The sequence below is a fragment of the Girardinichthys multiradiatus genome, chromosome 9, assembly GCF_021462225.1.
Source record: "Girardinichthys multiradiatus isolate DD_20200921_A chromosome 9, DD_fGirMul_XY1, whole genome shotgun sequence".
Classification (NCBI taxonomy): Eukaryota; Metazoa; Chordata; class Actinopteri; order Cyprinodontiformes; family Goodeidae; genus Girardinichthys; species Girardinichthys multiradiatus.
Window position 1 is genome coordinate 29,545,727 of NC_061802.1, and position 27,907 is coordinate 29,573,633.

General features: G+C 40.0%; 1 protein-coding gene across 2 annotated transcripts; it reads left to right on the top strand.

The window, feature by feature from the left end:
• Positions 1 to 354: 354 nt before the first annotated feature.
• On the top strand, positions 355 to 27,907 carry LOC124873320 (vitamin D3 hydroxylase-associated protein). Of its 2 annotated transcripts, XM_047373881.1 has the most exons (15): positions 355 to 654; positions 16,022 to 16,135; positions 16,269 to 16,409; positions 16,545 to 16,678; positions 18,816 to 19,022; positions 19,096 to 19,136; positions 19,225 to 19,349; positions 21,020 to 21,145; positions 21,253 to 21,350; positions 24,681 to 24,780; positions 24,860 to 24,903; positions 25,014 to 25,053; positions 25,127 to 25,235; positions 26,547 to 26,692; positions 27,143 to 27,907. In XM_047373881.1, exons 1-15 carry the CDS (start codon positions 439 to 441, stop codon positions 27,263 to 27,265), a joined length of 1,764 nt encoding a protein of 587 aa, XP_047229837.1. In that variant the 5' UTR covers positions 355 to 438; the 3' UTR covers positions 27,266 to 27,907. The 2 variants fall into 2 exon arrangements, with proteins under 2 accessions (XP_047229837.1, XP_047229838.1); XM_047373882.1 differs by lacking the exon at positions 27,143 to 27,907 and having other exon boundaries at positions 25,127 to 25,325; positions 26,547 to 26,680.

The window sequence follows — 27,907 nt, forward strand, 5'->3', positions numbered from 1 at the left end:
AAAATAGAGTAAAACAAAAAACAAAAAAATACAAGGGAAAAATAAAAGACAGAAAAAATGAAAACATACACATAAATACATTTAAAAAAGTTATTAATATATACATTTGACAATTGTAATGGACAAATAAATAAATAAATAAGGTAAGTATAAAGGTGAATAAACAAGCAAATTAAATTGGATATATACATTTATGTCTCACTGAATAATTTAATTACCTCCTACATTTATTTATTTACTGCATTTTTGTTTATTGAACGTATGCTTATTTATTTTTTGAGAATTAATTTATTTCCGTATCAATTCTTAATTATGGCAGTATTGGTCCTCCACAGCTAACGGCAACCACCGACGCTAACGGAAGTTGGTAACTAGTTAGCAAGAAAACACATGTAGCCGTAACACCAGTCTCTGTCTGCCCCTGAAAGAACGGACACTATGGAAGCTCTGCAAGGCTTGGTTAAAGGAATGAAGATGGAGAGTCAGACAGCGGCTCTGCTGACCTCTGCTGCCTGCGGGCTGGGAGCCCTTGTGGTGATAGTGCGGACCGTCAGCGAGCACCGGGCAGCGAAGGACAAGATCCAAAGAGCCAGGAACCGGAGGACCGAGAGCCTGCAGCGGGCTGAGCAGGAGGTGCTTCGCTACAGACAGTCGGTGAGAGATCGGGCTTGGAATAAATGAGAAATGTGGATGGGCATTTACTTTATTTTCCCCTTGCTTCTAATTCAAACATATTGATGTTTTTATCTGACAGTTGTTGCCAAATGCCAGAGCAAACTTTGAACCCAGATGTTGCAATCTGTCACCGTAGACATTATATTGGGTTTTTATTGCTGGGGAAATTTTATTTCTCAAGTCACAATGCGGTGAACAGCAGAAACTGTGACTCTATGGGCCAATGTCAAGAAGCTCGACTGAAATACAGATAATTACACAGCTGAGAAAAGTACTTTCTTCCTTACATTTTTCTTTTTTTTTTTTTTTTTTTCAAATTCAAATGTTTCACATCATTAAACAAACTAAAATATCAGACTAAAATAACCTAAGAAAATATAAAAATCTGTTTTCTCATCAGGGTTCCATTTATTAAGAGAAAAAATCTATCCAAACCGATCTGGCCCTATGTAAAAAATATAATTGCCTCATTGTTAAAGGAACCATTAATTAACCACATTTCTCTCAATTTTCCAGCTACATCCAGGCCTCCTCATTACTGCAAGACCTGTACAATCAGAAATTATTTAAAGAGATTTTCTGTCTAAGAAATTACAGTAGGCTAAACGTTCTTAAAAAGCAACACATAAAGAACAAATGCATATAAAGGCTGTTTCCATGTGTCAGTCTGCAAAGGGTTACAAATCCATAACAAAGCAATTATCCACAAATTTAGAACACAAAGAACTGCAGTGAGCCCTGTCAGGACTGGCTGTTAAATGTTCAATAATAATAATTGCTAGAATTGTGCTGTGCAACTATAGGTTTGGCTTGGCTATGACTAACTAGAAATAAGTGCCCAAGGCAGTCATTCATAAAGTTTGTTCTTTTAATCTAAATTAACAAGTTGGGGCACCATCTGATTATTAGGAATTATTGCCAAACAGCTCTAAGTCTCTGTTAATTGTTTTACAAATACCTGCCTGATGAGGTGTGGTATTATAGAACAATAGATGGAGTAAATTCACATGGTGGCGTTCTCAAGCAGCAAGTCCTGCACACATGTATATACAGGATAAACGCAAACAACTTCTCTCCATAATACAAGAAGTTATTAACAAAATACTTCATCTTCAACTTATTATTAGTATTAGTGTTTATTTCATAGGGACACATACAATAATCATAGATCATTACCTCAAAACAATCTAATGCCTGCATCACAATGTTTATAGCCATGGCTAATTTGTAATACCTGACCCTAGAAGGACCTTTAACAATTAAATTAAATGGAACGCAAAACTTAACAGTAAATACAATGAAAATCCAGCAAGTGATCTAAACCAAATCTCTTACCTACTTATTCAAAACAATTACAGTATTTAAAAATGAGCACATTTTCTGGTCCTACAGTATGGTATTTTAAAGTCCTGATTTGTGGTGTCTTTAGTGACTCTATTACTGGTCTGCCTCTCAAGAAATGTACGTGAGGGCAAAATGATTGATGGATTTGTGAATAATTTTAAGAAAATATAATTGCGAAGGCTATCAAAGCTCATTATAGTTCTTAAAAATGGCACGATAGTGATAGTTGATTGGCCTTTTATCTATACTTTATAAGTGAGAGGTTATAACTCAGATATTCGCATTAACCTTCCACCTTCATACACTAAGGAATGCATACCAGTTAACTATGACAATATACCCACCAGTGACACAGCAAAACAATGGCCCCACTTGATGGAAATTGCTGATAAGATACCACCTCTCCTAAGCTGTGATGTAGGACTCCTTATTGGATTTAACTGTCCCAGAACTTTAGCACCAAGACAAGTGGTACTAGGAGGAGACTACGAGCAATATGTAATCCTCACAGATCTAGGGTGGAGTATCGTTGGAGGCTCAACACCATCTCTCAGTGTAAAGAATCAAGTTTGTGTCATAGAGTCACAGTAAAGGAGTTGCCTCCTGTGACTCCCATGGATGTGATTAATATGCTAGAGTCAGATTTTAAGGACACTAAAGCAAGTGACAAAATGGTCTCACAAGAGGATCTCATTTTTTTGGACATGCTTAAGAAAGGAATAAGGAAAACTGAACAAGGTCACTGTGAGATGCCTCTACCATTCAAAGTAAGTCCACACTTACCTGACAACAGAAAGCTTGCTGAAATCAGACTTGAACACTTAAAACGGAAGTTCAACAAGGATGAAAACTACAAGAGTCTATATAACTTACATGAAAGACATTGTTGAAAGAAGTGATGTTGAGCAGGTACATGTTGGGACCCAGCCATGGATTTCAACATTAAACTCCGGTACGAACTCTTCTGGAACTTTTCAAAATAAAGTGCATTAACCTTCTTCGAGCACAGCCAGGAAACGGGATAACTGCGGACTTCCTGTGACGCCACTGCCCAAATAAAAGCACAGCTGTTGCTACATCCGCCCTCTTCCACTGTTCCTCTTTGCGGGACCGGGATCGGAGAGGCAGCGCGCTGATGTCTCTTTGCTGACAAAAAGACATAAACTCTTCAAACTGGATCCAAGGATGTCATACGATCATCGATCATATGCAAAGTTATGGACGATTGAAATACTGTCTGTGTATCCGGTATTTTCATTCATGAACGGGGAAATTAAGGTGTAAGAATTGCTTACTTTCTCTCTGAGGCCTGCAGAAGCAAACTGCCCCAGTTCCCTACAGAGAAGCTGTCTCTACAAAGCAGAGCGGAGCGGTTTTCCCTGTCTGAGAGAAAGACAACAGGAACCGCATCACCGTGGTTATGGTAACGTGCAGTTTTGGCCGGCCGACAGAATGGCCGCCACTCCCCACAGCTAAGGAGGTTAGCTGTAGCTAACCGTTTAAAGACTCTGGACGTCTCTTCAAACTTCATCGTCACCCGGACAGCTTTTCTTCAGCACAGTTCATACGAGGTTAGGTTTGGACAGAATAATATAGAAGTGATTTGGATTGAAGATCTGTCTCTGAGCTTCTTTCATCTGACTGGTTCACTGGTCCCTCTTTTCTCTGGAAAAAAGACCAGCCCACAACACAGAGGGTAGAGCAGGATCTGTCTTTCAGAGATCCAGAAGTCAGAAAGACGCAGACAATGTTAACTAAAGTCACAGAGACTTTCAACCTTGCAGAACGTTTGTCAAAGTTCTCGTCATGGTCCAACTCAGTCAAAGCTGTATCCCGTTTCATAAGATGGGCTAAGAAAGTCAAATCAGATGCACCTGCTACAGTGAGTGAACAAGAAACGGCAGTAACCCTCATCATTCAGAATGTACAAGACAAATGTATGGAAAGGAGATTAAACTATTAAACAAAGGCAGCCAGATACCACATCACAACAGACTTCATCACCTGGACGATTTCATGGACACGGATGGTCTTCTCAAGGTGGGAGGGAGACTTTCATCTATCAAAGACTCTTTCAAACACCCTATTGTTATTCCAAAGGAGCATCATGTGGCCAAGCTCATAATAGCTCACTGTCATGACAAAGTGAAGCATCAAGGAAAGGGCTTCACAATAAACTAAATAAGATCCAGTGGCTACTGGATCCCTGGGATGAGCAGAACTGTTGCTTCATTAGTCCAGCAATGTGTCATTTGTCGTAGACTACGCAGAGCTCCAGAGGGCCAGAGAATGAGCGATCTACCTGCTGAACGTTTAGAGCCATCCCCCCCTTCACATTCTGTGGTATGGACTGCTTTGGCCCCTTTGTTACTACAGAGGGAAGAAAACAACATAAATGCTATGGACTTTTATTCACTTGCTTTTGCTCTCGCGCCATTCATGTGGAGATTTTAGAAGACTTATCCACTGATACATTCATTAACGCATTAAGGTGTTTTATTGCGAGCAGAGGTGCAGTCCGCCAAATTCCTTGTGATCAAGGGACAAACTTTGTTGGCGCAAAAAATGAGTTTAAAGATGCTTTAAACAAATTAGACACCCAGAGACTGAGCATTTATCTGTCCCAAAAACGGTGTGACTTTTTGATGAATGCACCTCACTCCAATCATGCAGGCGGAGTTTGGGAACATCAGATAAAGACAGAAGTGTGTTAAATACTACTCTGTCACTTGCACATGGCAGACTTAATGATGCTTCATTTAGAACTTTACTCTATGAAGCTAAAACCATAGTCAATAGTTGCCCTTTGACTGTGGACAACCTTAACAACCCTGACAGCTTAGAACCACTTACCCCTAACCACTTGCTCCACATGAAATCCAGCACTTCACTGCCTCCACCTGGTGTCTTTCTGAAGGAGGACCTCTATGGAACAAAGAGATGGCGTCGTATGCAGTTTTTGGCGGAGCAGTTCTGCTGCAGGTGGAGGCGGGAGTATCTGCACAACCTTATTGCCAGGCAGCGCTGGCACTCACCCAAAATAAATCTTAAAGTAGGTGCTGTTGTGTTGGACATTGATGAACCTTTACCCAGATGTGAGTGGAGACCTGCCAGAGTCCTGGAGACTGTTATTAGCAAGGACGGACTCGTGAGAAGAGTAAAAATCTCTTTTGGAGATAAGAGACTGAATAACAAAGGTCAGAGCTCTAGTAAGCGTTCCATTGTGGAGCGTCCAGTGCAAAAGCTTATTTTGATACTAGAATGTGTATAAGCAAATGATTAGAAGTGGTTATTTCTTGGTGAAAATAATTTGTTGGCCTGATGAATACAAACACTCAAACACATCATTTGGTTGGAGTGTAAATAACCATAAGCTTATTTTGTGACAGCAAATTAGAAAGTGTTCCATTTTTGTTTGAAGTTTCTGGAACGAGGTCATTGACTTCCTGTTTTTGATCTGCACGCTTTTATTTTGAACATACACTTCCTGTCTAACGCAGTTGTACAGAAGGCAGCTGGTGACCCTGTTGGGGATTTATTCAAAATTTAAGGCATACTGAACCAGCATGGCTCCCACAGCATCTTGCAGCGGCATGCTATTCCATCCGGTTTGCGTTTAGTTGGAGCATCATTTATTTTTCAACAGGACAATGACCGCAAACGCACCTCCAGGCTGTGTAAGGGCTATTTACCAAGAAGGAGAGTGATGGGGTGCTGCGCCAGATGACCTGGCCTCCACAGTCACCGGACCTGAACCCAATCGAGATGGTTTGAGGTGAGCTGGACCGCAGAGTGAAGATAAAAGGGTCAACAAGTGCTAAGCATCTCTGGGAACTCCTTCAAGATTGTTGGAAAACCATTTCAGGTGACTACCTCTTGAAGCTCATCAACAGAATGCCAAGAATGTGAGGAGCAGTAATCAAAGCAAAAGGTGGCTACTTTGAAGAACCTAGAATATAAGACATATTTTCAGTTGTTTCACACTTTTTTGTTCAGTATATAATTCCACATGTGTTAATGTGGACATGTGTGTCCAAACTGGGTATAGGTGGTTTTGCTATACCCAGGTCAAGTACAACTTCATTCCTTAAACCTTTGTAAATCAAAAGAGCAGTGTTAGATTTTGAATGTAAAGATGTTTTCATCAAGACGCCAAGTCTCGCGTCTTGATGATTTTTCATATTTCAGTATTGTCGAGGTAGGAAACTTTACTGGCCGTCCGTAAAACCAATCTGAATTCAGAGAGGGAGACATCACACTTACACGGGTACCTGGAAACATCTGTGTGTTGTCTCACTGAGGGGGTGCGTTACATTACATTTTATACCCCACGCTGCTATGCAGTACACAATACACAATCATTCTGTCTGTGGATGTCTCCCCAGCAACAGTATCAAAGAAACAGATACATTTCATCATTTAAGAATTGTTTCCCACACGTCTTCAGGAATCTTCAGGGAGAGGAGTACCATGCCTCCACAATACACTGCCGGCTTCTCACGATACAGACACAAAACACCTGTAAACTTTAACCTTGAATAATAAACACTCATTGTGTGATCACACTAGAAGCTACTGTTTAATGATTTTTCTAACTCTCGAAAGCATAACTAAAACCTAATAATAGTGCTGTAATTGCTGCTGTCATGGGATTACAGCACTCCTCTACATCATCTACATGCATAATATGCTCCCAGTTTATGTTATTGATTTCCCTTTCAAATTGGACTGTTTTAGAATAATGAATTTTTGGAATAATGAGTTTTATTTTTTCACTGTTAGGTTTATCAAAATACTACAGGCGTTTTATAGTCAGTTTCCTAACAATCAGTCACATTGTGGTCCGAGAGTTCTGTCATCAGATTATAAGTCTTTGTTAAACGTTCTGGGTTGTTAGTAAATACCAGGTCAGTGAGGGTTTTAGTCTGCCTAGGTAACCTTGTTGGTCCTTCAATCGTTAGTTGGTAGTTACATTTTGTCATGAATGCTTTTACCCTGTTTATACTTTTTTTTAAATTATAAGACCTAATTAAAAATACCTAATACACTTAAGTCAAAACATTTAAACTAGATTAGTAAAATTAAACTAAACTACGAAGTAAAAATAAAAAAAAAGTATTTGCTCAATTAGAAGTTATCAACGTTTGAACAATTGATTCTTAATGTTGTGTTAACTAGCCTTCACATGGAATAATGGACTACCAAAATGGTGGCAACAAGCCAATATAGACTCACAATTTGTCCGTCTTGACAGCAGGCCCAAGGATGTACCATCCAGAATTAGCAGCACAGCTTATCAACAAAGCAAATAGTGGCTGCTGCATCATTTAGAAACCCCTCTAAGTCCCACATGTACCTTTTAAGTACCATTACTACAAATATAAATATGTGTATGGGTACTGGCAGTGTGCTACAGCCAATTGCACCACGAACAGAGCGAGCTATGTAGTAAACACTGCAGAACTAATGGTGACAACAGTCTTAGTATTAGCAGAGCTTGAGCTTTAACATTAGTAGATAATGAATACACAATTTAGCACACTTATAATGACTTTGTGGAAATAATTTTGCAGATTATTGTGAGAAGATAAATGCAGATAAAACAAAATAAGCTCACATTGCAGGAGCAAAGTGAAATTTCTCTGCCCAGATACAACCTCCTACGTGAACCATTCTGATGAGCAGGGAAGCGTCTAATAGAGTCTAATAGTGGCGATATACTGCAAACGTCCGCTCAGACTGGTGTACGTGTCAGGCGTGTGTGGGCGATATATCGAATAAACTCGATGTATCAGCAGGTGAATGGGAATACTGAAGAGCAGTCAGACGAGCTAATTCCAAAGAGAAACAGCACTGGATCAATAATATGACAGTGGTTTGGATTTTACAAGGAGGATGTTGAACAAAAGGCGGTAATATGCTAAACATGCCAAAAAACCATTGCTACAAAAGGTAGCAATACCACAATCTTATTCCACCAACTAAAAAGTCATCCACTGCAAGATGAAGACGGTTGTAAACTCCGCATGTCGGCATCTCCCCACACACCAAAGAAAACATCAAATAAACCAGCTGTGAAGCAGATGACGCTGGCGTCTTCATGTGCAAAAGCTATCCCATACGACAGAAAAAGTACGAGGTGGAGGGAAATCACAGCAGCAGTCACAAAATATGTCGCCAAAGACATGGCTTCTGTTAGCGAGGTGGAAAAACCCGGATTCAGAAATCTTATTAAGACACTTAATGCCAAATACGGTCGCAAATTTTTCACAGAAAAAGCATTACCGGAGTTGTACAGAATCCACGAAGGGACGTGATTTTTTTTTTTTTTTTGCGCTCCCATGCAATATATCCTTGAATAAAAGGATTTTCAATCAGACTTAAAGACTCAAAGCTGTCAGACTACTGAACTCTGGACAATATATAATGCACAAGGTGATTAACAACAATCTGTATCTTAGCCTAACCCTACATTACTTCGACCAGTAGGAGTTAAAAAGCTTCTGCCTCCAAACAAACGTTTGCTCCAAGGACCACACAGCAGAACTAATCGCACAAGGACTGCAAGATGCTCTCACATCATGGACGCTATCAGAAAGTTGTCAGGTGTGCATCACCACGGATAACGGGAGTAACATTTATCAAAGCAACGAGTCTGAACAGGTGGACCAGGCTGCAGTGTTTTGGCCATCGGTTGCACCTTGCAATGGGTGAGTATTCAGTATTGTTTCATTGTAGATTTGATTTCCGCATTAAATGAAATTCCGCAAAAATAAAAAATAAATATCTTTATTGGATTTTTGTTTGTCTACAGCAACACATAAAAAATGTGATTTTTATGGATCTTTTTGTTGAACTTTGGTAAAATATTTGTTTTCATTTCACTAGAAAAATTGGGTAGCATGTTTTCAACCTGTTAAAGTTTTCTGCATTTGCAATAATTAATTCATGGAGTATATAAACATACAACTTTGTCAAAAACAATTAGTTTAAAGCTGATGTAAAATATGCGATTAATTACATGTACACAACAATATTTTGAGTATGAGGCTGGGCGACTAGTTTGCTGAATGTACATACATTATAATATAGTTGTTATTTTCTTTATTTTCAGAGAAAAGTGTGAAAGGCCCCCAAATTGAGCGTGCTGTTTCTGTTTGCAAAAAGATTGGGAGCACTTTTTCATTCAGTTGGTAGAAGAGGAGAGATCTGGACACTGTGCAGAAAGAACTTAAGATCCCTCAACATCAGCTGATCAACGAGTCTCCCACTAGATGGGGATCACGTTACAAGATGATTGACCGAGTGGTAGTCTTGGCCTCAGACAAAAAAACACAATATCTTGTTCTGGCTTGGGAAGACATGGAAGTCCTCGAGACAGTGCACACGGCTCTGAAACAACTGGTGGAATTCACTGATGCCCTATCAGGAGAGGGCTATGTCACAGTCTTCTAGGTCAAACCTGTGCTGCATCTCTTCCGTTCCAGCATATTGGCAGTTCATGAAGATAACACTCCACTGACCCAGTCCATCAGAGTCTCCATCCTGGATTATCTTGGGGAGAAATTTGCAGACCTTTCCACTGACATGGCATCATTAGTCGATCCCAGATTCAAAACAACATACATCACCACAAAGAAGTTGGAGGAAATCAAGTACAGAGCCATAATGGAGATGGAAGCAGATGTTATGCTGCCTGACCAGTTTACAGCAGAGTCAACCGCTTCACAGCCTAGGGAAACGCAAGCAGGATCAAAGCCAGATGTATGGAGCTAAATTGGGGTCATAAAGTTTGTTCAAACGAAAAAAATTTGAACCTGAAAAATAAAGGTTTGTTCAGAAGAAAACAATTTGAACCTTTCCCATGCTCTCAACATCAAGCAAAAGAACCACCAGACTAAGCGGCAGGAATGAAACCAGATGCAAAACGAGCCGGTATTTTCCGAATATCCTTGCATAATTAAGCCTGGACTTGTTTTCACATGGACTGGACTCGGGTTTCGGTTTCTGGTGCATTTTTGATTAAAACGTGTTTGGGCTCCATTTAGTGAAGTGACTCACAGCCAGGCAAACTGGCATACGAGGCAACCGAGGAAATCCCCGGTGGAGTTACAGCCTGCTATATATATATATATATGTATATATATATATATATATATATATTTATTTTTTAAATAATTGCCACTGTTTGTTTTAGTAGCCCCGGCTTTTTTTTCTGATCTCCGCTCTTCATTGTCCGCTCAGCTGGCCGCCCTGCAGCGCATGTTCATGTGTTACAGATCAGCTGTTCGCCAGTGCGCAGCAGAGCTGATCTGCCTGACTGGAGCAGAGGAGAGGTTTGTCCGAGCAACCGTACCCTGTTGGTGGTCAGACCTCTCGCAGTTTCTCTGATCCTTGGTCCCCAGAAGCGATCACACTCTATCTAACACTGACTCTTAAATGAACGACTCTCAAACAGTTTCTAACTTTCAGCTCCTTTAATCTAAATTAGGCAGAGGAATGATTACAGAGATCAGCGCCGAGGCTCGTCTTGGACCTTAGCATCTGTGAAAGGATGAGAAAGAGCCTCGATAGAAGGTCACTTGTAGTTTTATATCTGGCACTCCGATGCAACGGATGTTCCCTCCCTCAGTGTTTATCAGTAGACTGGTGTGTCACCATTGTGGTGTCTATCTGGTAGGTTGTGTAGTAGCTGGTGTCCATCCTTAATCTAAGTGTGCTGCTGCATTCTAATCAAACCAGTTACAGCCTGCTCCACCATCAAACCCAGTGCCCCAGCCACAGGTCATTCATGACAAACCTTGGGCCATTTATCCTTGTAATGTGTGTCGATGAGTATTCTTGTCCTATTCTGACAAAAAGGAAACATTAGAACTTATGCTTTATATCATTAAGGTATAAATGGGAAAAACTGCTGAGTCATATAAATAAAGGTTATCCTTAACAGGTTGATATGGCATAGTTTAGGGCACAATGGTCCAGAAAAAATATCAGTGCCCCAGAAACTGTCGCCTCTTCCGTACTGATTGCTCACCCTGCGTCTGTGCAGGGCGGTGGGCCGATGGTTCAGCTCGTGGGCCGGTGGTTCACAGGCTGAAGTGAACCACCGGCCCACGAGCTGAACCACCGGCCCAGCGCCCTGCGTCTGTGAAAGGCGTTATTAAAAACTAAACATTCACAAAATAAGAAATGCCTAAGCCAGCGGTCCACCGGGGATTTCCTCGGTTGCCCCGTATGCCAGTTTGCCTGGCTGTGAGTCACTTCACTAAATGAAGACAAAACACGTTTTAATCAAAAATGCACCAGAAACCGAAACCCGAGTCCAGTCCATGTGAAAACAAGTCCAGGCTTAATTATGCAAGGATATTCGGAAAATACCGGCTCGTTTTGCATCTGGTTTCATTCCTGCCGCTTAGTCTGGCGGTTCTTTTGCTTGATGTTGAGAGCATGGGAAATCTCCAACACGGACTTAAAATGCTGTGCAAATCTGTCAAGATCATATTTTCTCCTCTGAGATGCGCGTTGTGTATTCACGTAAGCTGCTTCTATCGGTGAAGCATGTTATCTTTCAAAACCAATCACATATATATAGAATATCGATGATGTATTACAGATAATTCCAGTTCCCACAGTCCCTGAATGCAACAGCTGGGAATATGTTGTTCAGCAGCTGTGTTTAGCTGTCGGTCATGACTCCTCACCCCCGTGATCTGAGGCTCCGCCCCCCATGCCAAAACAGGGCCAAAAGTTTGAAGCCAAAAAAAAAATCTGCAAGTTCGAAAAAAAAACTTGAATCTGAAAAGTCGTTTTGGACTTGTTTTTTTCCAATTTCACATCTGTTTTTTTTTTTTTTTTTTCAGTTGCAAAACTTTTTTTCCAGTTTTCAAATTTTTTTGGGGGGGGTTTCAAAATACTTTTTCAGGTTGAAATGTTTTTCTTTTGAACAATCTTATTTTTTAGGTTCAAATTTTTTTGTTTGAACAAACTTTTATTTTTCAGGTTTAAATTTTTTTGTTTGAACAAACCTTTATTTTTTAGGTTCAAATTTTTTTCATTTGAACAAACTTTATGGCCCCAAGTTAGCTCCATACAGATGCATCAAAAAAGAAAACACTTGTTTAACACTGTGTTTAAAATCTAGCACATAAATAGCAATCATTATTTAAATGGTTTTGAGATGCTCTAATACCTGTGATGTGATTGTTCTTGTTCAGGGGCTTTGCAGGCATTGTCTTAACTTGGCAATGTTTTCCATTTTACAACTTTTTGTGGTTCTTTAAAATTGCCAGCACGTAAAGAGCATTGCAAATAGTTTTAGGATGCTCTGATACCTGTTACTGTTCCTGGTCAGTCGTTTTTTTTTATAGTCAGGTTATCACATTTTTTAAATTAAAAAAATGTTTTAATTCTACAATTTTTATGTAATCTTTTATTTTATGTTTTATGAATAAAGGAACACCTTTTTAATTTCAAATGTATTTTGTATCATGGGCTCTTGCCTGGTTTCCTTTTTGGTTGCTGGGATCTTGTTAAAGGTCTAATGTTGACCACAGAAAGAGACATAATGTGTCAGTATTGCTAATTGTGAAAAGCTATGTGCAACTGATTGTTGAAAATGGTTAAAATAAAATCTTTTAATGGTTGCAAATGACATTTATTTTTCAAGGTTATTTAAACATATCGTTTTATACAGGTCCTTCTCAAAATATTAGCATATTGTGGTAAAGTTCATTATTTTCCATAATGTAATGATGAAAATTTAACATTCATTTATTTTAGATTCATTGCACACTAACTGAAATATTTCAGGTCTTTTATTGTCTTAATACGGATGATTTTGGCATACAGCTCATGAAAACCCAAAATTCCTATCTCACAAAATTAGCATATCATTAAAAGGGTCTCTAAACGAGCTATGAACCTAATCATCTGAATCAACGAGTTAACTCTAAACACCTGCAAAAGATTCCTGAGGCCTTTAAAACTCCCAGCCTGGTTCATCACTCAAAACCCCAATCATGGGTAAGACTGCCGACCTGACTGCTGTCCAGAAGGCCACTATTGACACCCTCAAGCAAGAGGGTAAGACACAGAAAGAAATTTCTGAACGAATAGGCTGTTCCCAGAGTGCTGTATCAAGGCACCTCAGTGGAAAGTCTGTGGGAAGGAAAAAGTGTGGCAGAAAACGCTGCACAACAAGAAGAGGTGACCGGAGCCTGAGGAAGATTGTGGAGAAGGGCCGATTCCAGACCTTGGGGGACCTGCGGAAGCAGTGGACTGAGTCTGGAGTAGAAACATCCAGAGCCACCGTGCACAGGCGTGTGCAGGAAATGGGCTACAGGTGCCGCGTTCCCCAGGTCAAGCCACTTTGGAACCAGAAACAGCAGCAGAAGCGCCTGACCTGGGCTACAGAGAAGCAGCACTGGACTGTTGCTCAGTGGTCCAAAGTACTTTTTTCGGATGAAAGCAAATTCTGCATGTCATTCGGAAATCAAGGTGCCAGAGTCTGGAGGAAGACTGGGGAGAAGGAAATGCCAGAAGTCCAGTGTCAAGTACCCACAGTCAGTGATGGTCTGGGGTGCCGTGTCAGCTGCTGGTGTTGGTCCACTGTGTTTTATCAAGGGCAGGGTCAATGCAGCTAGCTATCAGGAGATTTTGGAGCACTTCATGCTTCCATCTGCTGAAAAGCTTTATGGAGATGAAGATTTCATTTTTCAGCACGACCTGGCACCTGCTCACAGTGCCAAAGCCACTGGTAAATGGTTTACTGACCATGGTATCAATGTGCTCAATTGGCCTGCCAACTCTCCTGACCTGAACCCCATAGAGAATCTGTGGGATATTGTGAAGAGAACGTTGAGAGACTCAAGACCCAACACTCTGGATGAGCTAAAGGCCGCTATCGAAGCATCCTGGGCCTCCATAAGACCTCAGCTGTGCCACAGGCTGATTGCCTCCATGCGACGCCGCATTGAAGCAGTAATTTCTGCCAAAGGATTTCCGACCAAGTCTTGAGTGCATAACTGTACATGATTATTTGAAGGTTGACGTTTTTTTGTATTAAAAACACTTTTCTTTTATTGGTCGGATGAGACATGTGCTAATTTTGTGAGATAGGAATTTTGGGTTTTCATGAGCTGTATGCCAAAATCATCCGTATTAAGACAATAAAAGACCTGAAATATTTCAGTTAGTGTGCAATGAATCTAAAATATATGAATGTTAAATTTTCATCATGACATTATGGAAAATAATTAACTTTCTCACAATATGCTAATATTTTGAGAAGGACCTGTATATCTTCTATCTTGATTTAGCCCAAAGATATCGTGATAATAGATTTTCTTGATATCGCCCAGCCCTAGGCGTGCGGAGCTACAGTTTCTATGCTGTCTTCTTCAGGCAGTGTTAAAAAAACGCTTTGAAATCTATAATTCTGCTGTAGCTCAGGCAGCCAGGTTCAGAGGGTAGCCTTATTTTCAGTCAGAGTACCATCACTGGATACATTGAATCCAGATGATACTTTACATCAGGTCCAAGGTTTCTTCAAAGATGCATTCGGCCAGCCAGATCAAGAAGTTCACCCATGTATTCTTCCCGATGTTCAGGGGCGTGGCCACAGGGGTGGCTGGGGGTTGCGCCGGCTACCCCTGGAATCTGATTGGCAACCCCAACCAAAGCTGTCAATCAGTTTATACAGCGTTTGCAGAGAGGTTTGCAGTGTTGCCAAATTAGCACTTTTGTAACTACATTTGGTGGCTTTTCAAAGCCTCTAATCGACTTTTTTTCAAAAAAGCGCCTCGCACCAAATTTAGCTAATTTTTGTTAAACTAACAGCAGCTAGATAAGATACAGTACAATAAGCACTGTATAATAATAAGGAAGATGTAAATGAGGTAAATAAGTATTTGCTGTATTGTACTTGATGTCAGCAGCCTCAGCCTAAATGATCATCTCCAACGCTCCCCGTCTGTGGAGAAGTTCTCTGGTGTTCTGCTATCTCCTCTCTAGCTTCTGACTGCAGCAGGAACCAGAGCTGCTCACATTCCAGGCTGGTACTGAAAGCAGAGGGAACGATACATTTATCTGCTGGCAATCCTTGTATGTTCGCACCGTGATCCCAAGACTAAATCTACCTTTCAACACTCCTCTCTTTGCCTCCACCAGCAGACTCTGCTCATCTGTTCAGTTTGCTTTTCTCCACCTTTTTTTTTACCTTCGTTCTGTTTTGGTCATTTTACCAAACTAAAACTCATTACACAAGAAGGAGATCACAGTAAAATGCTGAATTTTAATATAAATATTAAATTAGTTAATATGAAATAGATGCAGTATGAAAATGACCAGCATGTTGAGTAAACATGATAATAATGAGCAAATCAAAATAATTAGCATGTAAATAAGCTAAGTTTAAATATGTTGATGCTGTGTGACAATTAATTTAATCTTGCTAAGTTTATCATCATGATTTTACACATTTCTGAATCCACACTAAATTCTGTCATTGGTTAACTTCTCTCCATTGATTACTAGGAGCGCAGTAGGTTTTTTTGTTTTTTGTTTTTGCTACAACCAATAAGCTCTTTGAAGACAACATCATACCTAGCAACCAGCTCAACCACATCTTCTCACTAAGATAGGAATTTCTGTCGTGTCCTCGCTCAGTCGTTCTCATCAGCGAAGTGAATCAGTCTTAAGCTAGGAGTCCTTGCCAGGAATTATTAGGCAATGTTATGAGTTGTCTGAGGGGACTCTGATCGACTCTTTTTGGTCACTTTTCAGGGCCATTTTTAAAATCTCCAGCAAGTCTTGTAATCTCTTCATTTTCTGTTTGGATTCTAAAATAATATCTGTATGACAGCATATGCAGCACATTTTTTGTCTTTTGTGTCAATATCTGTTGCATTGAATTACTAGTTTAAAAATGAACTTTGTAAAACCAAGAGTTGATGTGTGGAGTAAAAATCGTTATCAGTGAGCATTTGTGTTTCTTCTCTTCTAGCATCCATCCTCCGACCCTGCCGCCATCTTGTCACTGTCGTTGCCTGAGTTGACAAAGAAGCTGCGGGAAGGTTCGTTGTGCCCTGAGGAAGTGTTTTACTCCTATATGCAAAAGGTCCAATATCCCTTATTACAAACAATTTCACCATCTTATACCCTTTTATACATCCAACTCATGCAATCTGATCATTGATTTTTTTTGTATCCTAATGCAGTTTGAATTAAAATAACAGCTTTCTTTCAAACAGACTCTGGCTGTGCACAAGAACCTGAACTGCTGCACAGAAATTTTGCTGGAGAGTTTCGACCAGCTAAAAAGAGTTGACTCCAACAAGGAAGGCCTCCTGTATGGGATTCCTGTCAGCATTAAAGACAACGTTTCATATAAGGTAGACAGCTAGAAGAATTTCAACAGTAGTCTTTCTGCATTGTCTGGATAAAAATAAGGTTTATTGTTTTGATGTGCCCTTATCTGACTCGACCCTCTGCCCGCTATCTTTACCTATTTTCTACTTACAACAAAGAACTATGACTGCACCTGCGGCGTGATCGTAAATCTGAACCAGCCAGCCAAGAAGGACAGCGTGATCGTGGAAGTACTGAAGAAACAAGGAGCCATTCCTTTTGTAAAAACCAACCTGCCACAAGCACTGTTAAAGTAACTTAAAACCGTGGTGATGTTGCAACACACGCATTGTGCATATATAATAAAAATTATCTTGTGTCCTCAGTAAACGGTCGAAACCAGATATATGGTACATACACGGTATAAAAAGCACATAATCCTTCATCACTGTCTGACATTAAATCAAACTAAACTTTTCTTGTTTTATGTCAGTTAGGATTACTAAAACTACTACTATTTGCTAAATGCCAGAATGAAAAAGTTTTTAGAGATTTTTTTTTTACAAATGTATTTAAATTCAGCAGTTAGCATACATTTCCTTTACTATTAGGTAGAAATGCATTTAAACTGTATAACTTGGTACTCATATTTTGGGTATCCTTCCAGAAGCTTCTCTGAGTGGTTTGCTAAATCTTTTTTGCCCATACCTCCTAGAAGAACTTATGTAATGGGATCAGGTGTGTAGGCCACCTTGATCACACACACCTTTTCAGTTCTGACCAGAAATTATCTATTGGGCTGAGAACAGGACTTTGTTGTCCTTTGTAACAAATTTGGTGGTATGATTAGGGTCATTGTCGGTTGGGAAGACCCATTTGTGACAAGCTTTAACTTTCTGGCTGATGTCTTGAGATGTTGGTTCAATATTTTAACATACCGTTCCTTTCTGATAACATCTAATTTGTGAAGTGCACCAGTCCCTCCATTAATCCCTCCTTTGTGTTAAGCTTCAAATATATCCACTGGTGTACCTCCAGTTAATTCAGCTGATTTAAATTACCTTTACAAAGCCATAACGTCATCATCTGGGCTTTCCAAAATTATTTAAAAACATGGTAATCTTAGTGTAATCTAAATTTGAAGAAGGTAATAAATGCATCAATCTCATTATTCTGCCGTTTAGAAAAAATAAGTAATTCTGCTAATCCTAACTGACCTAAAATATGGAAGTTTAGGTGCAAACACACCCTCCATTTCTGCTGCCTGTATGACCCGTTCTCTTTTCCAATGGTTATAATCAGTCTGACAGAGAGAGGTATCCCAATCCTTGTGGTTTTTAGTATAACAATGACCATCAGGGGGACCCTTTGTGAGGTGCCTTGAGACGACGTTGTAAATAAGTGCCGTTTAACTAAATAATCTGAACTGAAACTATCTGTGTAGTTATGCTGCTATAGACTGGTGGAGGACATAATGACCACTTTCACCCTCTTCGCTACATTCTCACACTACTCTCCAATTTTACATTGTTTGCTGTTATTTCAGCTTTTAACCTTGTTCTCTCTTTTCTCTTCCTAGAAGCTACACCTGGCCTGGCTCTGTGTCTACCTGTGACACCTTTCTGGAGAGGGGTATTGTCCAAGCTTCTGCTGGCAACAACTTAATGCTCAACCTCTACAGATGATCCACATGGCCCTGTCTTTGAGTGTTTAACCCTTTCTCTCTCCTAGACATAGCGATTGACTGAGCTTTTACTGTAACTAAATATATGTGCTCTCTTTCAGACTCTGACCTTGAAAACTGACTCAGAGTTTATCTGTTCATTCTTTCTAGGTGCAACAACTAAAGGAGCTACATCCATTAACATTTACTTTTCCTTCCCATAGAAAGTACTCCTGGATCAGGGCTTCTTTGTTCTCTTTGTGTCTCTGCTCTGTTCTCTCTAACCCCCAGTCGGTCGTGGCAGATGGCCGCTCACACTGAGCCTGGTTCTGCTGGAGGTTTCTTCCTGTTAAAAGGGAGTTTTTCCTCTCCACTGTCGCTACATGCATGCTCAGTATGAGGGATTGCTGCAAAGTCAACGCCAGTGACTGTCCACTGTCTCTACATGCTCATCCAGGAGGAGGGAATGCTGCAACTCACTGACTGGATGCAATCTGCTGGGTTTCCTTAGACAGAAAAACTTTTTATCCAATTTGAATAAATAACTAACTCTGACTGCACTGTTCAATGGTTAGGACTAATTGAAATGTATGTACCTGACGTTTATGAAGTGCCTCGAGACAACATGTGTTGTGAATTGGCGCTATATAAATAAACTGAATTGAATTGAATTGAATTTAGTCAGATTTTCAAATCAGACAAGGATGAAGGAAATGGTTGTGTCTTTTTATGCAGTGCCTGTAAATATTTGGCTTTATCAGTACCTGTTTTTGTCTTTGGTTTGCAGCTATGATTGCAGTAACCCCATCTTCGGGCAGACCGTTAACCCCTATAATACCCAGAAGACCTCCGGAGGTTCTTCCGGTGGAGAGGGAGCTCTGATTGGAGGAGGTGGCTCCATTCTTGGAATTGGCAGCGACATAGGGGGGAGTATCCGCATACCCGCCTCCTTCTGTGGTATCTGTGGTTTTAAGCCAACAACAGGCCGGCTCAGGTGCGTGAGCTTCAGTCAGTTTTATGGGTGCCTCTAACACAGTGGCTTAACCTTTACTTTGTGTCACGGTTAGTTCACAGGGCATTGCTCCCATTTACCGAGGACAAAAGTGTGGTAAGTGTTGATAGTTGTGCACACAGGGACATATTACAGGTTTGTTGTGGAACATTTGTCCACAGTGCTGTGCCTCTTTTTGACTTAGTGCTCTCATCTCCTGGACCCTTGGCACAGGACGTGGACAGTTTAGCTCTGTGTATGCAGGCTCTTCTCTGTGACCACATGTTTTCCTTGGACCCCACTGTGCCACCATTACCCTTTAATCTTGAGGTATGTCCTCTGCTGTTGGATTCATACAATTTCCTCTAACAATCTGTCATTATTCTGGCATTTAACAAATAGAAATAATTTTGGTTTTCCTAACTGGCCTTAAACAGGAACATTTTAGTCTTATGTGAAGTCGGACAGTGACGAAAAATATGTTACGTGTCTGTTTATACAGTGTATGTAAATACATGGTTTAAAAAGCAAGGAATATAAAAAAGTACAGGGGTTGGACAATGAAACTGAAACACCTGTCATTTAATGTGTGAGGTTTCATGGACCAGCCTGGTAGCCAGTCTTCATTGATTGCACATTGCACCAATAAGAGCAACATTATGGGTGACATACCAGAGTTCAAAAGAGGACAAATTGTTGGTGCCCGTCTTGCTGGCGCATCTGTGACCAAGACAGCAAGTCTTTGTGATGTATCAAGAGCCACGGTATCCAGGATAATGTCAGCATACCACCAAGAAGGACGAACCACATCCAACAGGATTAACTGTGGACGCAAGAGGAAGCTGTCTAAAAGGGATGTTCGGGTGCTAACCCGGATTGTATCAAAAAAACATAAAACCACGACTGCCCAAATCACGGCAGAATTAAATGTGCACCTCAACTCTCCTGTTTCCACCAGAACTGTCCGTCAGGAGCTCCACAGGGTCAATATACACGGCTGGGCTGCTATAGCCAAACCTTTGGTCACTCATGCCAATGCCAAACGTCGGTTTCAATGGTGCAAGGAACGCAAATCTTGGGCTGTGGACAATGTGAAACATGTATTGTTTTCTGATGAGTCCACCTTTACTGTTTTCCCCACATCCGGGAGAGTTACGGTGTGGAGAAGCCCCAAAGAAGTGTACTACCCAGACTGTTGCATGCCCAGAGTGAAGCATGGGGGTGGATCAGTGATGGTTTGGGCTGCCATATCATGACATTCCCTTGACCCAATACTTGTGCTAGATGGGCGCGTCACTGCCAAGGACTAAAGAACCATTCTTGAGGACAATGTGCATCCAATGGATCAAACATTGTATCCTGAAGGCGGTGCCGTGTATCAGGATGACAATGCACCAATACACACAGCAAGACTGGTGAAAGATTGGTTTAATGAACATGAAAGGGAAGTTGAACATCTCCCATGGCCTGCACAGTCACCAGATCTAAATATTATTGAGCCACTTTGGGGTGTTTTGGAGGAGCGAGTCAGGAAACATTTTCCTCCACCAGTATCACGTAGTGACCTGGCCACTATCCTGCAAGAAGAATGGCTTAAAATCCCTCTGACCACTGTGCAGGACTTGTATATGTCATTCCCAAGATGAATTGATGCTGTATTGGCCGCAAAAGGAGGCCCTACACCATACTAATAAATTATTGTGGTTTAAAACCAGGTGTTTCAGTTTCATTGTCCAACCCCTGTAGATTTACAGTGTTAGTTCATATCACTATCACCTTGTTGAAGACGAAAATAAATCCTCACAGTGGTGGAAGCTGTTGCCATAGTAACATGTGCTGTTTTGTACAGCTGAACAGCATTTATGTTTCAGTGTGGAGTTAATTTGGTTGAGCCTGCCAGCTTTATTAGTCTGCCCGATCGGCAGATTTGGTCTTTGTTCCTGTTGCACAATTGTCAATCTGATGCAAAATCCAAATAAATGGTAACGTTGTTTCTGCAGATGTACCAGAGCTCCAAGCCTCTTAGAATCGGTTACTTTGAAAACGATGGGTATTCACAGCCTTCTCCGAGCATAATTCGCAGCCTCAGAGAGGTCAAAGCTCTGTTGGAGCAGGCTGGGCACACAGTAAGGTCACAACACACACATACACACACCTCTTTGGATACAGTACTATGAAGATCACAGCTTTGTTAAAAGTGCAGTGTTTCTAATGCGATCATCTTTGCCTTTAGCTGGTGCCTTATGAACCTCTGAGGGTGAATCAAGTTGCCATTAAACTCATAATAAGCGGTGTGTTTTCAGATGGATCCACCAGCATGCTACAAAAACTGTAAGATGTTTTTTTTTCTTACCATTGTTTAAACCAATATTGTTTCCTCGTTTTTGTGAAGAATAAAAAAAGCTAAATCTACAGTATTTCTACAAAGGTTCTTAAGATTAGCAAAACACTGGAAATTAAATTCTGCAGGATGTGGCTAAAAGTTATTAAACATCCAATTCAGAGAAAGTATGGAAGCAAATCGTTACCATATTTCAAATGAAAAAGCATTTCTGAAAATGCTTTTTCATTTTAAGAATGTGGCTGCATTGTTTGACTCATAAATGAAATTAGTAATTAATAATCCTATTTGCATTTTAATTTTCTTCTTCAAGACTGCTCATTCTTTCACTTAATTAAATTGAAAAAGAAAAATACTTTTGAGATTTATTTTTCAAAATATGCCCCAGCAAATAGATGCCAAAATTAAATTTGAAATGTAAAACTTGAAAATGAAAAAGCATTTCCAGAAATGCTTTTTCATTTTAAGAATGCGGCTGCGTTATTTGACCCATAAATAAAATTAGTAATCAATCATCCTATTTGCATTTGCATTTTCTTCTTCACGACTGCACATTTTATGCCATAATCAAAAAGAAAACAAAGCAGACATTGCTTTTTCGTTTTCGTGGTCTGCCCGCAAAGTACTGCCCAGAACTCGAAAACGAAAAAGCATTCCGAGCTGCGGGCGCAGAAGAGTGACGTCAGCAGCCGCTCTTCCTCAGCTCCCTGCAGACCGAGCTACCCATCTTGTTCGGTGGGAGGCGCTGTGCACGTCTGCATTGCATTACATTGCAAACGTGCCGAGAAATTGATTGAATTGCAGCAGGGCCGAGCTCAATTTGTGGCAGTGGCAGGCAGAACTGGTAGTTCTGGTGGCACGGGATTCCGCGAGGATGCCAGAAGGTGCCAGACCGGCCGTAAAAGCTTGCCAATGCGGTTGCCGCTGTTTTTGTGGAAGCTGATGCTGATTATCGGCAAATGGGATGTCATTGTTGTTATAGCCTGTTACCTTTAAATAATGATTTCATTATTGATTATTATTTAATAAACAGCTTTAGACCCATAACATAAGGTGATTGTATTTACTTGACATGGAAAATAAATAGCACTATGTGTATGTGTGACGTGTTGAAAGGATGATGAAGATTTATTGCACAAACAGCCGGTTTATTATAGAGCACGAGCGGCTATTCTGAATCGTCACTCACAGAAAATTATAAATAAATGCTTAAAAACACGCTGGATGTCCCAGACCATAAGGCTGCCACCGAAACTACCAGTTCTGCCTGCCACTGCCACGAATTGAGCTCGGCCCTGCTGCAATTCAATCAATTTCTCGGCACGTTTGCAATGTAATGCACTGCAGACGTGCACGGCGCCCCCTACCGAACAAGATGGGTAGCTCGGTCAGCAGGGAGCTGAGGAAGAGCGGCTGCTGACGTCACTCTGCTGCGACCGCAGCTCGGAATGCTTTTTCGTTTTCGAGTTCTGGGCAGTACTTTGCGGGCAGACCACGAAAACGAAAAAGCAATGTTTGCTTTGTTTTCTTTTTGATTATGGCATAAAATGTGCAGTCATGAAGAAGAAAATGCAAATAGGATGATTGATTACTAATTTTATTTATGGGTCAAATAACGCAGCCACATTCTTAAAATGAAAAAGCATTTCTGGAAATGCTTTTTCATTTTCAAATTTTACATTTCAAATTTAATTTTGGTATCTATTTGCACATCTAGTTTGTACATTTTGAAAAATAAATCTCAAATGTCTTTTTAATTTTAATTAAGTGAAAGAATGAGCAGTCTTGAAGAAGAAAATTAAAATGCAAATAGGATTATTAATTACTAATTTCATTTATGAGTCAAACAATGCAGCCACATTCTTAAAATGAAAAAGCATTTCTGAAAATGCTTTTTCATTTGAAATATGGTAACAATTTGCTTCCATAAGAAAGAACATCCTGAGCATGGCTGATATAAAGCTTGGCTAAAGACTCTCCCAGAACTATTGTGGCTCAGGTTTGCTAGGACACCCTTTCAGATTTCCTCTGACTGAATAACTTTTTCAGCACAAGTTTGAAGCTGAATAGTAACAGGGTCAGGACAAATTGGTATAGGTTTGAAAAAAACCTTCTGTGATGGAGTTCGTACATGCCTAATTTAAAAAGAGGTAAAAATCTAAATTTTCTTCACCAGAAATTCAGTCTGCATAATGGAAGAGGTGCAAAGGCAGCAGAAAATATCAGTAACCATCTGAGTTAGTGTATAGTTCAGACTGACTGAAATCTTGCACCAATCTTGTTAAGCCCTAAGGGTTTTAGAAGCAATTTCCAGCTGAAATTACATACCTGAAATAAATCAAGTATAGCTCCACTGTTATAAGGTCTACATGCAAACGTTTGATACCTGTTTAAAGGTAAGACATAAAAGAATAGTTTTCAAGCGGAAGCAGTATTGCCACTGTTACTATGTCTGATTTATTTGTGATTAAACACAAAGAAAAATCAAACACACCACACAGCCCATACTGGTACCGGTAAGCTCGGGCTTAAGGGGTTGCATCAGGGTCTAGCTTGCTGCATCAGGTAAAAGGAATTTACTGAAAATGAACTTACAAAACCCTAATTTGCATTGTGTTTTAGCATTGCCACAAAATGACCTGCTAGCATCACTTCAGTAATCTTGTGGCTCGCTCCAGAGAAAATGTTAGCATAGACAGAGCTTCTGATTTCTCTCCATTATTCTGTCTAATTTGCAAAAGCAGTTACTTTAAAGGGGGGGAGTGCTTGAAATCGTTCTGCTTCTGTCAGTTCAATGGGACGGTATTTTGGCTTCATCGCCTTGCGTCAAAAGGGCCTTTCCTTTTGAAATTCTTGAAATTTATTTTTGAATTTCAGAATTCCACAGGAATGTCTGATAAAACCTCTAGCAACATTGATTCAGTAGAGTTTTTGTTAGTCAGACAAATATTTTTTTCTGCTGGTGTTCTGTATCTGTCTGACCTGTAATTAGTAAACACTTTATATAACTGGCTATTACTTATTCAACAGTTTATTGCTAAAAGCTATAATAAAGTTATTTATTAACCTTTATTAACCTTTACTGTACTGTCATCACTAAAAAGAAAAACATTTCTCAGTATTTGGGTAAATCTTAACTGCTCTGTGTTTTGTTGCAGACAACAGTTTGTAAAAGACAATCCCAAAGCTTCCAGACATGAACAGGCTGACATTATGCCAGCGTACCACAGCTCATAGCTCAGCAGATGTGATCTGAATATGTTCTGAAAGTAGTGCAGTGTTTTCAATGGATCTTGCTGGTCTTACTGCTTGTGTTTCAGGAAAGGAGGACCCGTGGACCCCTGCCTCAGGCCTCAGGTTAAATTGTACTCTGTCCCTAAATGGTTGAAGAGAATCCTCGTATTCCTGCTGAAGCCCTTTGTGAGTTCTACTTTTCCTTTCCAGAAATCAGGATATAATACGGATACATATTTATATTTATTTCATGTTTTTCTCACAGTCACCTCGCATCCCTTCCGTCCTGAGCGCCCTCTGTGGAATCAGGTGCGATAATATCCTTCAGACTCTGCTTTTGTGTTATAGGATTCTTTTAAAATATTTTTTGGACCAGAATGCTCCTCATTCTTTCCCCACCCTAATGTTGCCTTTTTTAGCGCCATCCCGGAGATTTGGAAGCTGCATGCTGCTGTTGAGGTACTGCTTTCTCCTAGCAGATGATTCCTACAGTTTTGTAATGCCATAAAGAACTGACTCTGTGTTTCATTAGGACTACATTTCTGAGACCGTAGCACACTGGAGGAAACACAACATAGATGTGTTGCTTTGCCCCATGATTGGACCGGCCTTCAACTTACTATACTGCGGCAGACTCACAAGTACGGTATACCGACAAGCTCCTGTTAAGACATTTGGAGATAGAAGAATGATGAATACTTGGATTTGAGAGCCTTTCTCCACACTTTCAGGTGAAAGCTGCTGTACATTTGCGGCAATCACTGCACTGTTTTCATATGGATCGTTTCTAGATCTCACAACTTGATGAAGATGTGTTAAAACCAGTAAAAAAAAGTATCTGCCCCCTTACAGATTTCTTTAGCTTTTGTTTCTTTGTCTCACTTAAATGTTTCACATCACCAAATAAACTTTGATATCAGACACAGATAACCTGAGTTAATACAAAATGAGATATTTAAATAATGATTTATCTTATGAAAAAAAGCTGTCCAAGCCAGCCTGGCCCTATGTGATGTACAATGAGTCTTTTTAATTGCTGTGGAGATATTTTGACCCACTCTTCTTTACAGAATTGTTTTAATTGAGCCACATTGGAGGATTTCCGAGCCCGAACAGCTTGTTTAAGGTCATGTCAAGCATCTCAGTCACCTTTAGGTTTGTACTTTGTCTAGGCCACACAAAAAGCTTCATTCAAAGTGTTTTTGAGTCACTCAGAGGTTCAGAGGTGGACTTGCTGATGGCCTTTGAATTATTGTCCTACTGCAAGTCCGGTTTTCTTTGTGACCTCCCTTGGGTTATGCAGGAGAACAACCCACAAACAGATGGCCGAACATTTTCTTTCAGGATTTTCTGCATGAGAGCAGAATTCATGGTTTTATCAATAATGTCATATTGTCCAGTGCCTGAAGCAGGAAAGCAAACCCGGACGACAACCTCCTGTTTTAGCTTAAATCCAGATATAACCAGATGGACATATTCAAAAAGTTCCACTTCTGCCTCGTCATTCCTCAGAATAATTTGGGGGGACAATCATTACATAAATAGACAGTGCAACTAGTTCCACGATACTGCTACACAGACAACTCAAAACAAATATTGGAAATAGTTTTTTCTTTGCCACTGTTTACCCTTGTCTCTCAGTCGTTAACGTCTTGAGCTTAAAAACGTTGATGCAATTTAAGTTTGAGTAAAGAAAGGTTGATGGAACAAATCAACTGTTGTGCTTTCTAGCACAGAAAGCCATACTGGGCCTGTGTGAAGTGCAGCACCTTGTCATTTTTAATAATCTTTGGATCTGGTCCACATGAAAACTGATTTTCATTTTTTAAACCTCCACCTTAAAAAGCACTTTTTGTCACTGTGCATATGGAGCAAATCAATCTCAGTTTTGGGAAAATATCCACAAATCTTACTACAACTTCTACAGTGTTTTCTGTCTGTTTTCCCTTTAGGTCTCACCAGTTTAACAATGCTTTACAATCTCCTCAATTTTCCGGCTGGCGCCGTCACCGTGTCCACGGTGACGGCTCAGGACGAGGAGGAACTTAAGCATTTCAGAGGCATTTATCAGGACTACTGGGACAAGCTGCATAAACAGGTAATACGGTGTTTGTAAAGGCCAGCAAAAACAGCTGAACACAATATAGTAGTTCTTCTGTTGATTTTGTTACTTTTTATGTCCTTTTAAAAATAATGTAACTTTATTTTTATGTTTTATTTTGTAAAGGCACTACTGCAACAATTACTGAATACTAACTATAAAATTATTGGTTAAAGTCATAAAAGCCATTTTTTGCCTGTGAAAGCAGAATTTTACCAAATAAAGCCATTTAACCTCTTTTGAAGGTTTGGTCCCTTGGGGTGTTTTAGATTTTCAGTCTCAGTGCCCATCCCTCTCCCCCCACTCATAATGTTTCCCATGGAAATCAACTTTTCACATTAAACAATCTTGGTGCATCTTCCTTATTGAAGTTCCACGTTTGTCCAGCAGGTAGAAGCAGAGACCACAGTGAGCAGTTTCCTTACCTTTGGTCTCTGTGTGTTTTAGGCTGTGACCGGAGCTGAGGGTCTCCCCTTGGCGGTGCAGTGCGTGGCCCTGCCGTGGCAAGATGAGCTGTGCCTGCGCTTTATGAAGGAGGTGGAACAGCTTGTCAAACACAAGAAATACTAGAACAACTCAGATTTTCTGGACCCTACAGCTGGGCTAACATCTGACCACACTACTACGTTTGCTAAAGCTGCAGGTTTTAAAAAAATAAGATGCCTTAGGCTAAATAACTGTAGCAAAAAAAAATATATAATTTTCTTGAATTTGTATTTTTGTCATGGTTGTGAGTTTTTCACCTAACATATAATTTTCATGGATTTTAGATACAAAATTTAGAGTATGATTTAAAACTTGAAAAAGTAATGATTTGTTTTGTTTTTGATTTTTATTTCTAAGTGTGTTTGGTATCTCACAGTAAGGCATAACCAGAAGATGAATTAAAAATTATACCCATGGACAAATAAATTATTAATGTGGAATGTGTTGTAAAATAGGTACAGATTTAGAAAAGAATTAATATGACAAAGTGTTTGTTGTAATGTTTTTTTTTCATAATGAAATATTCTATGTAATTAACAAATTAGAATAAAACAGAATTTAGTCAGTGGGAAGAAAGCTGATGTCATTTCTCAGAACCAGACATTATTTTTGGTGTTGACATATGTGCCCTTCTCATTCCTCTGAACATCTGAGTACATATGATGTGTTTATGGTGTGATGTGTTGTGCAGCTGAATTAATTTTTAATAAAGTAATTTAACATGAA

Excerpts from the sequence above, each read along its gene's own strand:
- LOC124873320 (XM_047373881.1), top strand. The coding sequence starts at position 439 with ATGGAAGCTCTGCAAGGCTTGGTTAAAGGAATGAAGATGGAGAGTCAG. Across the intron at positions 16,136-16,268 it reads TTTACTCCTATATGCAAAAG|ACTCTGGCTGTGCACAAGAA; the intron begins GTCCAATATCCC and ends TCTTTCAAACAG. Across the intron at positions 19,137-19,224 it reads TTACCGAGGACAAAAGTGTG|TGCTCTCATCTCCTGGACCC; the intron begins GTAAGTGTTGAT and ends TTTTTGACTTAG.